Source organism: Strix uralensis, chromosome 6, assembly GCF_047716275.1.
Source record: "Strix uralensis isolate ZFMK-TIS-50842 chromosome 6, bStrUra1, whole genome shotgun sequence".
Taxonomy (NCBI): Eukaryota; Metazoa; Chordata; class Aves; order Strigiformes; family Strigidae; genus Strix; species Strix uralensis.
This window is the reverse complement of record NC_133977.1, coordinates 23069755-23083249: the sequence shown is the minus strand read 5'-3', so window position 1 is coordinate 23083249 and position 13495 is coordinate 23069755. Positions and strand designations below refer to the sequence as shown.

General features: G+C 36.8%; 1 protein-coding gene across 1 annotated transcript in view; it reads left to right on the top strand.

Annotated features, from left to right (window-relative positions):
- Nucleotides 1–13495, top strand: part of MYO3B (myosin IIIB) — a 214168-nt gene that overhangs the window by 168447 nt on the left and 32226 nt on the right. The window contains 2 exon segments of the mRNA XM_074873256.1: nucleotides 2287–2350; nucleotides 3230–3368. Of these exon segments, the coding sequence (XP_074729357.1) occupies nucleotides 2287–2350; nucleotides 3230–3368 (203 nt within the window).

Below are 13495 nucleotides of genomic sequence, written 5' to 3'. Positions count from 1 at the left end.
TTTTTTTTTATAGAAGATAGAGATTAGTTCAAGCTGCAGACTTAGATCCAGATCCAAACCACCCCTAAATCCAAATATTTAAATTTAGATGATGATTCAGTCCATTTTGGCATTGTAGGCCACTTGCAACATACTGATTCAACAGCAGATTTTGATTTTGACACCCACCACAGTGATATTTGAGGATTATACATGATTTTTAGCTCATATTGGGCTTATTTTCTGCAGTATAGAGGGGTGGGGGAATGAATCATCTCAACAAATGCTTAACTAATTTTGAGGAAAAGTGGCAAGGTATCTACCTAATCCCACTAAATAAATGGTTATCTAAGTACTATATAATATTAAATAATATATATACAAGATAAATAGTAATGAAGAACTACAGATAATATGGTACATGCACAATTGCAATGTCAGATATAGTCCTAGACATATTTTATACTTTCCTGTACGAGAAGTGTGCCAGTACAAAATGAGAACGCATTTTTGAAATGGATCCCTCCGTTTCCTTTGAGGAAAACACCAGTTTAAATTCAAATTACAGTTTAGGCAGAATGTTTTCCTTCTCTTTCTTAGTGTCAAAGAATAAAGGGGAATTTAAATTCCCCAAGCCTGACAAGCAAATCCAAATTTCATTCACGAAATTGCAACATTACAGAAAAGTTGAGTGTTTACCATGTTCATGAATGCTTCATTTTATTCCCACACCCTGAGGTAGCTTATTGACAACCGTGATGCCATCATTGTTGTGATTAGTTTGAAACAATTCAAGTCAATGCTCTTGAGCTGGCATAACACATTCAGACAAACTTAATTAACCTAAGAGCCTAAACCCTATTGCAAATAAAGCTTGAAATACTTCAGTAGCCTCTGTGGATGTCACAGAATAAATGTATTATCTAATACATGTGTATGGTGACATACAGCTATCAAATTCAATACATAGTAGTCTAAAATGTTTCAAGTCCTTCACTAGTGTTATTTCAGTCTGAAGTATTTTTAAAGGGTACATTTTAAAGGTGCATTTTGAAAGGTAAAATGCACATGTGGCCAGACATCTTTTGAAGTCCAACATGTTGTTCTGTTGTTACATGAGTAATTTATAACTAGTGTAGCTGACTGAAACATAAGTATTGACAAAAAATTAAATCTGAGATAACATACATCGTATTTTTTAATCAGTAAAGCAATTTTTATTATTTGTATTCCCCCCTCCCACTGTGACTGAAAGGGCTGAAATGTATCCAGTTGTAATAACTGTAACACTGAAAGAGCTACTTAGTACCTTGTAAAGCTTTTCCCCATCTATGAAAAAAGCTATGATATAGATGTCTAGACCAAAATTTATGACTGAAACTTAGATTTCAGATGCTTTCATCTATAAGTAGAAATGCAACTAGCATTAATTGTATTTTCAGAAAGGTTGTGAGGGGATTAAAGAGTAATGATGCAATGGCTGGGATGTGTTTGACAATCAGAAAATCTTGCTTTTAATCCCAGTTTTAGGACCATGATCATATCAAGTAATATCTATGAACCTCAGAGGTTTTTTATACATCCAGTGAAATTGGTAGCATCTTTTTCTGGTTTTGCATAGCTAAAGATTCTGGAGCAAGTTGTGTCTGGGCGGACTTTACTATTGAAGAGTTCCATTGATTTCAAAGGCCTGCCAACAAGGATAAGGGCCTGCAGAAGGTTTTTATGATACTTTAATTAGCATTAATGAGATCAGGAGTTGGCCCTTAATATTTTTATGGTGACATAATGTGATGGTAAAATAATAACAGATACAGACAAAGAATCTAAGAGTTCTTACTCCTTGCTCTGTGCTTAACCCAAATGGCTTTAGGAGAACACAAAGCCATGTGTTTCACTTCTTCCTCATCTGTCAAATTTTGATTGTCTAAGTTTGAGTTCTGTGAAAACGGCTTTTCACAGCCCTGGAAAAAAAGTTTAATGTAAAATCTTGTCAAATTAATTTTAATACATGACTTCAATTTCATAGAATTCTCATAAACTCATTTTACACATATGCACATATCCACAAATTTTTAATGACAAATTCATTGCTTGTAGCCGCTTACTGTGTTTAATAACATGCACTCCCTTATAAGAAGGAAAAGGGACTGGTCTGTGTTTTCTCTGAATTGATTGTATGTGCATATTTAGAAATTGGGGGAGGGGGAAAAGGGAAAATCAAAAATGTGTATGCCAGTAAATCTTCTATAGGAATGAAGAAATTACAACCTTTAAAATACAAATTTTATTTTTCTTTGCCTTTAGGCAGCAAACCAGTAACCCGTCTTTTCCTGAGGTGCCTGATTTTCTTCGCAAACAAACAAAAAAGGTACTACTAAGTTTGTATTCTAAAATAACAACACATTATAACTTCAGATTCCTGAGTCCACAGTTCTGCAATGTTCATGGCTGCTTGGCATAGCCATCTGAACATGAAGCCGTTAGTGATGTTTTGAAGTCTTTGAGACAAAAGCCTGCTTGCTAAGAACTTTAGTTCTGTAGAAAGACAGGGAGGTACAGTGAACAAGAGAATCAAAAGGCTGGAAATTTGCTGCTGAGAATAAATGCTAGCTGCTCCCTGAGGTGATTTGTCTGTGCACTTCACTTTCTACAGATGTTAGAGACTCTTTTTTAGTAAGGACCTGAGGTTCTTTGGTAGCACTTTGATATCCTGCTCGAATTCAATATGTGAAATGGAGGAGTCGCTCTGTGACTTGGAGCACAGCATAGTCTTTGAAGTCTGATCCAATTTTTGCTGCTTACCATTTGATGTTGAAAGGATGAAATGGAGAAAATGTACAGTTTTTGCCAGTAACTCTGCTGAGCATATGTAAGATTAAAAAAACAAAATCCCTTGGATGATGTACTTAGAAATGTTAAGCAGATTAATACCTTCCTATAGCTTTTTTCTAAAGATACAAATTAACTATGAGAGGAAATCAGCATACAGTGCGTGCTATGATTTAACTGCATGAGTAAAGGGGATAAATAAGTTAAATGGAAAAAGTAAACAAATGTTTGTGACATGGGTGCTAAGTCAGTGTTGCTGAAAGCCACAAGAATCTGTGTAACTTAAATCTAGCATTAGATGTTTCACAGAGTCGTAGAAAATAAAAGTTGCTCTCTGTGAGATCACAACTATAAGTTATCATGGCAGAGCGGAATCAATACATTTCTTATGTACCTAAACCAGCATTCTTTATTCCAGAAGGATTTGGATGAGATTTCTGCTTCTCCATTTATTCAAAAACATTCGTTGGAAATGTATGATTCACAATCAATTAGCCAACCCCAGACAGTTGCAGACCATCAGTTGTCAAGTCCCTTGAGATCCCATCAAAAAGGAGGTAAGAAATATAGTGAAGTAACAGAGATCTTTCGTTTGCTATTTATAAGCTACATGTTGTCAGCATGTAACTTGCTTTATATGTTGATGAGGTCTTTTAACAAGCTCTTAGAACAAGAAACATATAGGAACTAACTTTCTTCTACACATTTTCAACCTGGAAATATAAAAAAGTCCTTAAGTACCTGAATTACAGAGGCAGAAGTATAAAGATTTTTAAAATACAGTTTCTGCTAAAAATGTGGTTAATAATCTCAAAATACCCTTTTAATGAAACCAAATTGATGTTCAGGAGCTTGAGCTTTCCTTTGCCTTCCAGCCTGAAAAGTGGAAGACAGTAATGAAATGTCTCATGTTTGGCAGAATGAAAGACAACTTGTTTGTTCACACGCACAAAGATTCAGTCAGCAACACAGGAAAGTATGTAATTATTCTACAATCTATGCAATGTGGTTTTTTATTTTATTTGCTGATAACGTTATTTTTGCCATGGTCAGTAAAAGCTTAAAAACTTGAAGTAAAACATTATGACATTATTTGAGTTTTAGCTGACATACCTTTGAATATTCTAGGAAATCATTACCTATCAGAATACTTTTCTCTGTTATTGTAGTCACTGTGTCCTTGCAAATCCATGAATACAGAGTTCAATACTGGATCATAGATTACCTTCTACAGTTTAAGATTAAGTAGGTTGGTGATGTGATATCTGTAACTAGAGCCAAAATATAAATGATAATACACTAATTTCCAGGTTATTACTGAAAATTAGTTGTTTATAATTTTGTGCCCTCATTAACATTTCTGCTTATATATTTAATGGGACACCTTTCATCTTGTAATATTTACAAATATTTATCTGAATACTTGAGCTCTAATCCTGCAATTTGTGTGCTTAAACTTTACAAAGTTCAGTTAAACAATTTACAATGTAAAAGTAAGAAGATAGGTGTTTATAGGGAGATCCTTCTGTTACAGGAAATAATGCAAATTCAATGCTTTTAGTCTTCTACACAGGCATAATGTGCTTTCCATGCTAAAACCAGAATAGTATGTAAACACAGCAGGTTGAGAAATCCATTATTCTCTCTTCATGCATTTCTGTCCATATGGGTTTTGAATCCATAGTGTGGGACTGCAGGGGATGTATGCATTACTATCTTAAATTATTATATGTTAAACAATAAACCTGTCAAACAGAAATATCTTCATTGCAGCAAATCCTCTTGAGGAAAGCAGGCAGGGCCCGAATCTGTCATCCTTATTCTCACTGGATATTGTATGTTACCCTGCAACTAGTTTCCTTGAAATCAAAGACATTGTGTCTGAGGTAAAACAATTAGAGAGGGTAAAACTGGCAGAATTACACCCATATCAAGCCAATAGTTTAGAGAGACTTAAAAAAATATGAAGTGATAGAAGAATAGAATTTGAAGAGATAAATGCAACATTGTCCTGAACTATTTAAGAAACATATATGTGTAAATGAGTAAGCATGCAAATACAGAGAAGTAAGGACTTTTCATAGTTAAGCATGAAGTTATTCAGATAGATGATCATATAAATCACACTTCAGTGAGTAACTGTTAAGGAAGTAAACCTGCTGAAGAATAATAACTTCCTTGGGTGCACGGCTTGCATTCAGAAATTCAGATGCTTTCACATGCTGCTCAATCTGTATTCAGTCTTATTGTGTGAAGTATACTTTTAAGAAGAGAATACTGTTAGACCTATTGTGAAAACCAAGTGAAATAGCAAATATCTTTTTGGAATAAGAACACTTGTATAAAATACATGGGTTTTATAATGTAGGGATATACTTCATAAGCTGTTATTCACAAAAGGAAAGCTGTCCACTAGGTGGTCCAAACAATGTGAAGACTGTTATTTTTCATAGTGAAACATTATGCTGCAATTTTATAGATTGATTTTGAATTCTCTTTAAGTTACGGTACAGGCAAAACTAGTCTGTCAGCCTGGTCTGTCAGCCTTTTATCCTTTGGAACACAGAGGCCAACGGGAAAGTGAATGTAACAGGTTTCTGCACTGGTCTGTGATCCATTTATGAAGCAATATTGATGTTTGCTGAAGGAGGGAGTCTGCATCCAGGCTTAAGCATAAAGGGAAGGACAGGATGCTTATTTGTCTTGAGGCCTCAGTAGATGAGGCTCTAGTGCAGTCAAGGGGGAACAGAACACAAAAGGAAAAAAATGGTTGATATGAATTTACATATTTTTGTATTATTCAAGCAGACTATTCACTCACATCCTTATCCAGCTGTTTAATAGCACAGGTTGCTCATTCTCAGTAGTAGATTGGCAAAAGAAAAACAGACCAGGAAATTTCCACAAAGATCCTGCGAAGACTGTATTCTGTCATTAATGCAAAAACAAAAGCCTCTTTTTCACTTCAGAACACTTTACATTGTAGAAAGTCTGAGCAGTATGGTCAAACTGCATGCAGTGCAGGTTAAGTGCATGCATGTGCTATGGTTGCATAGTCACAGGGGCTGGCCCTACACTGCCTAGGCATTCCTCTGGGCTCTGCCAGAGTGGTGGGGCAGGACGAGTAGCAAAGCCAAGGATTCCCTCCTGTGTCTTTGCTGTGACACGCTGCCTGGGCGGAGAGGAGAGTCCAGTCAATAGTAACAATTAAGTTTGAAATTAATTATTCTAGTCACAATAAAGTAATACTGAAAGAATCAATATAATATAAATATAATCTCCAGAGGCCAAGCAGTGGTATTCCATTAGAGGAGAGAGATAGTGAGAATGTCTGAAATTATTAATGAGAAGCAACTGCTTCATAGGAAATGGACCAATGTAACTTTGCCTCAAAAGTAAGTATGACAGATTTTCCGAGATGCAAAGGAAATTTGTTTGTAAAAGGAAAGCTAATAGTGTCTCTGCATTGACCAGAGGATGACATAATTCTTAATGCTAGCACAGACATTTTGAACAAGTGAGAAAATATGCAGAGTCTCTGGGCATGGACATTCTCTTGTGGGAGAACAGTATATGTCTTCTAATGATGTTCAATTTATGCCTTGCACCTCACACTGTTGTCTGCAAAGCTGAAACTTTGTGAGAGGCAGAGAAATTTGCCAGGGTACTGAGAGATCTGGAATTATGCTATCTACAGTGTCTGTATCCGCGATCTGCAGTGTCTCTAGCCACAGTCTGAGGCTGAGGTAGTGAAAATTGCACTATAGTTGTAGAAGTAAATAGGCCGTTTCCAATATAGCCTTTGATTTTAGATTCCTTAATATTTTATATTCTCGAAACTAGTAGAAATTAGGGCCTGGTGTGTTTCAAGCTGGACTCTCACTAGCCAGTGACCTATTTTGAGTGTTTTCCTTGCAATATGTATCTTTAGTTTTATGTTGCTCATTTTTCTCTTCCTTTCTGGCAAACCAATTATAGAAATGTTATTTGGTGAATGTAGATGTGTTGGGGTTGGTTTGGAGAAACATGTAAAAGTAACCATTGTTTTTCACACTGATAGAAGGCAGGTAGATAATGAAATGTGTTAAGTTATTGCTTGATGGGGAGGAAGGCTGCTGCCCACCTCAAATGGTACAGTGGACAAGTTTTAGTAAGGGGCATTCAGAGCATGGGAGACATGCCCAAAAAGTTACTCTGTGGTTGTCATCACACAGACGATATTTACAGGTTCATTATCCTAACACAGGAAATTTAAAATAATGATGCCTTCATTAATTGTTAGGGCCTAACTCCAGTTTTAAAGAAGTGATCCAACTTTAATTCTATCAGGACCATAATTGTATTAAAACACCCAAGCCGCAGAGAATATACTTAGGTGGTCAGTCCTTGCTTCAGAGTAGAGTTTTCTTTAAGTCAGACTTTGTTATTGAAAATACTCTAAACTGGCCCAATCTCAACCCTAGACTACAGTCTTGATTCAGTGTCTTGCACTTGTAAGTGAAAGGTGCTTAAATATGGGGAACCATCTTACCCTACATGGTAGTTTAACATCGTAGGATAATTTTAACACTGATCTTCATTTAGTTCCTGTTTGTACATTGTTTTAAAAAGGATAACAGCTACCACAAAGCAATAATCATTTGTAATTTGGAAACAGGGGCACTTTTTATCCTTTGATTCACAGAAAGTCAATATCCCAGCATGACTGTAATAGGTATTATGGTAAAGAACAGGCAGTATCTCACACTCACAGATGTGGTATCAAGATCTGGATGCCTTGTAACCAAAGATGCCACTTCACTTTCTGCAAGTGAGAGAGAGATCAATCCAAGGCATTCAGCTGTTTCTCTCTGTGTAACTCAGCTTCCTGTTTGATTCCATTATACCAAACCTTCCTTTCTAAATGAAAAACAACACCACTGCTGCATAATGTAGCGTGAAATGCTGCATGGACTTTCAACTAGTTCTCATTGACAGATGGGATGATACTGACACATGGATGCCATTCATTTCAGAATCCTATCATTCAGGATTTTAAGTGAAAGAATTTGTAATCTATTTAGAATTATTTTTGGTTGTTTAATCGGGAGTTTCGCTTCATCATTTTTAAGCCCCCCACTGAGACTAATTTTATGTCGAAGGAATGTAAATCATGAAAAACTTGACTGTAGTCAGTAGAATCGTATCAGTGAGCAGAATTGGGTCTCTTGATTATAAAAAATTGACATAAATTCCCTACACATCTGGGGTTTAAGGTTTTCTGGGGCAGAGGATTTGGGGTGGGTTTTCTGAGTGGATCAGGTTTGAGTTGATCATTCTTTTGCAAATAAAATAACACGATCATGGGACAGTCTGAATGTTGCAGGAAACACTGAAAAGGCCAAGATACTGTTACATAGTATGATCTGATTGTACTGAGCATGCTGTAGCTATGTGCGAGCCTATGAGATCTCCACAGTATTCTCCTACTATGTGCCACTCTATAGCAGAGGAATTACTATTAGCTATGTTGCAGTTGAAGCCTCAGGCAGAGGAGTTGCTGATGTGGTATGTTGTATAATGAATATCCATTGAAAGCATCCAGCTACAGCAGTGTTCTGTGGCTTTTGAGCCAAAATCTGACTGGGCATGAGCAGGAGAAAAAGTAGCTTCTTTTTCTTTTTTCCTTAAAAGAATATCACCTGTTTACTGACCTCTTCACACCTCAGATAAATGCTGGGCTTTGGGCTTAGTAAACAGAAATCATGTTTCCAAGTAATTCATTTTAGTTTACAAATGTATAAGCAGAAATCATAGGAAAGAGAAGATATTTTTTAGGATGTCTCAAGGAAATAAACTGGAAATAAAGCCACTTCTCAAAGCAATCATTATTGTTTCTACCATTATAAGAAAGGATAATCACCTTTCCAGGGTTGTGAGACTGCATATTTACGCAGATGGATTTTGGTGGGCAGATGGATCTTTGTGGTGCAAGTAAGCCTGTTACTGTGCCTTGGATTGCACATGGTGGGACCCTGCAGGAGGCCCCAGGAGGGACCATCACGTCCCATCCCATGGAAAGCGTGAGTTTCTGCTTTCTGGATTTGTGCTGGGCCGGGAGCCTGTTAGCTTTACTAGCCATTCAGGTGAGAAACACAGTACCTAGTTTCAGTATTTCAGTTCTTCAACATATAGTCCCAGTGTGGATTCACCAAATCTGACCGCAAATGTAAGTGAAGTCAGTTGAACTTTTCTCAGCCTTATGTAAAGTTTTCAGCTGAGACTTGTACTGGTGATGTTTGTATTCTGAACTGGTTCACCCATAAACACTTTCTGTTAAACCTTTTGCTACTCTGTGATGGCACGGTTTGCAGACTGCATTTTGCCAAAGTAACAGACCAACAAATCTGAAAAGAAATTGGTCTGTTCTTAAGTTTTTCTTCTCAGAGCTTAATTGTTTTTCCCCTCCAATAGACAAAGACACAAACAGTGTCAAGTGATAAATACAAGCTTTGATTTGTTAAACACATGTTAGCTCTATGTTTAGCCCTAGGCAGTGAATTTCATTATAGGCTGGTTTACGTCTGGATCGGTTATTGTGATTGTTTCCAATGTAAAATGATTTGACCTGCAGCCATGACTGATCAGTATCAAAGGTGAGAAATAAAATAAGATGCAAGTAAACTGCACAGATAAACTTCAATAAAGTTCTCCAGAGACAGCTCAGTACTTGTTCTATAGAAAACAAGTTGAAATTCAGCTTGTAATGGCTCCATTGCCATAAAAAGAGACTGCAGATCTCTCTCATTGAAATCTTGAAAAATAATAGAAATACGAGAAATTTAATAAAGTTGAATAATATATGCATGTGCCAAACCCCCCAAATTTTAATAGGGGTTCAGTTTCTCCTCTTAACACATAATGTCTACCACTGTCTTTCTGATCCAAGCTGCTGTTCACCTGCTCTTTCTGTCTTCATTTTCTATCTGTGGCATACAGGTTTGTCTGAGCACTTTTTTGCCATTTCTTTGTTGGTATTTAAGCTTTTTACCATGCAGTACTTCACCGTTCTGTTTGTTATTGCTTGAAATTTCTCTAAGTGTTCTCTAGCAGACTTATTTTTATTATTTTGCCACCATTACTAGTGCTCTGAATCAGCAGCATATCTCAGATGGCTGATCTACTCAGGTAAATAGTGTGGTTCCTAATTCATTACTCTATTTCTGAAAAACTGCACCATTTTATCAAAGTACTTTGTTAGAATAAGTACAGTAGGTACAGAGCTCTGAGGGTGCACACAAAGTTCTCACCTAAGAGAATAGCTATAATAATATTTTCACAAATTATATTTTGTGTTTTGCAAAGAAAGAGACAATTCAGAATTTTTAACTTTTCCCCACTATTGGAAAACTATCATCTGCTAGCTGTATTAATTTCTGGATCTTTGCTGACATTTAAAAATGTGAATTCACTCTGCTGGATTCCCCGCAGCTAAGTAGTAATAACTGGATTTCAGATCTTTCTTTCTAGAAAGCACTGTATGTTTTCCTGAATTATTTACACTTTTACAGTTTTTCACAGATACTGTGAAGAGAAAATATGGTGGTAAAAGCAGTAACATAATTAATGTGATGGTGACAGAAAGTACCATAACAAATTCATTTCTGAAAAAAATTTAGATTTCAAAATCTTATATACTTTGCATGTGTTCAGATTCTTTTCTGTATTCTAGTTTGGGTAATTATTCTAGTGGATTGTGGTTTCACTGTGAAAAATCATATACAGCTTTATTAGAAACCCAAACTATGGTATATAATTTGGATTGTTGATCAGTGTAAATTAAAAAAAAAAATGTCTCTGACAATAAAGGATAGATACTCTGGACAAAATATTTGCAACCGCATATGTGAAGAGTTAGATACTACAAGTTACTCATAAATACAGTTTGATTAATAGGTAATCACAGAATCACAGAATCATTCAGGTTGGAAAAGACCCTTGGGACCATCGAGTCCAACCATCAGCCCTACTCTGCAAAGTTCTCCCCTACACCATATCCCCCAGCATCTCATCTAAATGACCCTTAAACACATCCAGGGATGGTGACTCCACCACCTCCCTGGGCAGCCTATTCCACTGTCTGACCACTCTTTCTGTGAAAAATTTTTTCCTAATGTCCAGTCTGAACCTCCCCTGTTGGTAAATCATGAACTGACTGTGAAGTATTTGGGTGGAAATAAATTACCTTATATCAGTTATTCATTAGCTCTGCTCATGACAACGATTATATTCCTTGGCTTTCTGGCATTACTTCTCTTTACTCACTAGTATTTTTTATTTCAGTTCTCTCATGGATAACCTCAGTTGATTATAATGATTAAGCTGAATACAGCAATAGCAAATACTAGCTTGTAGCAGTAATTATGAGCTTACAGAGCTCATTTCTGTCTCCAGGCAAGGATAATCTTTCTCGAGGATCTTCCTTGCATGTGGAGAGAATTATTGGGAGACAGTTGTGCTCGTGCGTTGGCTGACATTGGCAGTACACCAGAAAAATAATGCCACGCTCCCACCTTCCCTGCTTATAACACCTTTCCCCCAAGGGAAGGTAAGAATACCAAAATCACAGGAAGAATTGTTCTTGCTGGCAATGGGAGAAAGGGAAGCTGCTTTCCTATGTGTGCTCAGGCAGGCAACAAGCGTATCTTTGCCATAACACAACATGTATGGAAGAACTGTTTTATGAATTCTAATATTTCTTTTCCTAAAAATATCTTTGTACCTGTTCTTTGCCTTTAAGGTTCGTCCTGCCTTGTACAAATCAGTGTTCTATGTAGAAGCATAAGCAATGAACAGCGTGAGAAGGCAGGAAACACAGCTATATAATTACTGAGTATCACCTCTTGCTTGCCGTGCTGGTCTGCCCTAGCAGCCAGGATAAGTCTAATGGCGAGAATGCAGAGATAGCTAACAAGCTGAACAGCATCAGGAATACCCATGGAAGACTCAGTCATCTTTAACATGTCATTCCTCATCTGACTCTCCCATTTTGTTGGAAATCAAATATAGAGAATGTGTGTGATTGCCTGGTCTTTAGGGTGGAGAGCTATACCAGCTCTTTACCCTCAGTTGCAGCTAGTTGTTTTCTCTAAAGGCTAGGAAGTACATCTCTGGTTCTTTGTCTGTGGCTTTGTGAGTGTTGTGCTATTCTTGGGACTCCCTCTCACTAGTGTGTTTATGTTTGTAACTTTTGTGTGTGTGCATGAGGCATTCAGAATAAGGAAAAAAATATCACATTGTTCCAGCCTCTTTTTGTATTACTGGGATTTGCAAACTCCAAAAATACCCTCCAGCGAAGTGGTGCAATTGTTTTTTCTACATTCTTTTAATGCTGTTCTTTACTGCATATTCTTAGTTATGATAAAGAGCATGACTATCAAATGAATAACAGTAAGCTTGTGGGTTTTAAAAGGCTTATTTGCAAAAAAAAAAAAAAAAAGTTTGCTGCAGCTCTACAAAAAAGCTGTGTGCTAATTTGAGTAGCAGCATGTATGGGTGTAGTTTTAAAAAGTCAGAACAACCAGCTGGTATAGTTGAAATAGGTAAAATGGATATTTGTGTAACAAAGATCTTTGAGCTGTTGATTTGTTTTCAGAGACAGGTGAATATATGTGAAGTTCAGATCTGCATCCTGTCTCCCCTAATGTCCCAAAAGGACACAGGTATAAGATTCCAGTTTGAGCTCACCTCTCATATTTTGCGCATCAGACTTAGAGATGAAGTGATATCAATTTCTTTCATCTGTTGTTGTCCATGTGCTTCCAATTAATTTTTCATTCATAAGAACCTGATAAATTGGAAGTAGTACTGCTCTTAATCTCCTCATAAGGGTCTGCCCCTTGCAATGGTATTCAGAACAGCTGTTAGGTCGACTCTATAGTATGTATCAGTTTTCTGTCTGTTGTATCAAGGTTCATGCTTTGTGCCTTTTGATCATTGATTTAGGGCTGGAGAAGGCTGAATTCCTCAGCTTCATATCTAAAGGAGCTTAACTGCTTTAGAAAAATTAAATTTTGCATGAGCATATTAGATATTTTTATTTGCAAGCGGTAGTCTATTTTAAAACATTCCCTAGGAAGAACATAGTCATCACAGAGAGCCGCAGGCAGAGATGTTTCAGGGCATTGCAAATGAAGCAGGATTTTCATTATTACATTTCATCATCAGCAGCAACTTGCAGCCTTAAACTTTTTAATTCAAAGATTTCCTACATGGTAGTACCACACAGCACAAGCTAATCATTGACACACACTGAAGAATATCGCTGTTAATTCACAGAACTCCCTTTTCTCTTCTCAGAAGAGACATGAAGAGACAGAAGAAACACACACAGTCAGAAAAGCAGTATCAGTCACTTTGCACCCTAAATTCTGTAACTAGTTAGTAGAATTGTAGTGGTTTGTGGTATGACTTGCAAGGATGGGCAACTGACTTTTTCAGCTTACTTCTGTTTATTTCAAAAAACGCAACAAAACAGAAAAAAAAAAAGAAAAGAGGCATGTAGGAAAAGAGGAAAGGAACCACCAACCTAACCTTTTCTTGGAGAGAGAATATATCAGTAGGGCAGAAGACACTGCCCATGACAGATGAAACCGTGCAGAGCTTCACATATAGGGAAAATGGGTGAGACATGGATGAACGACAC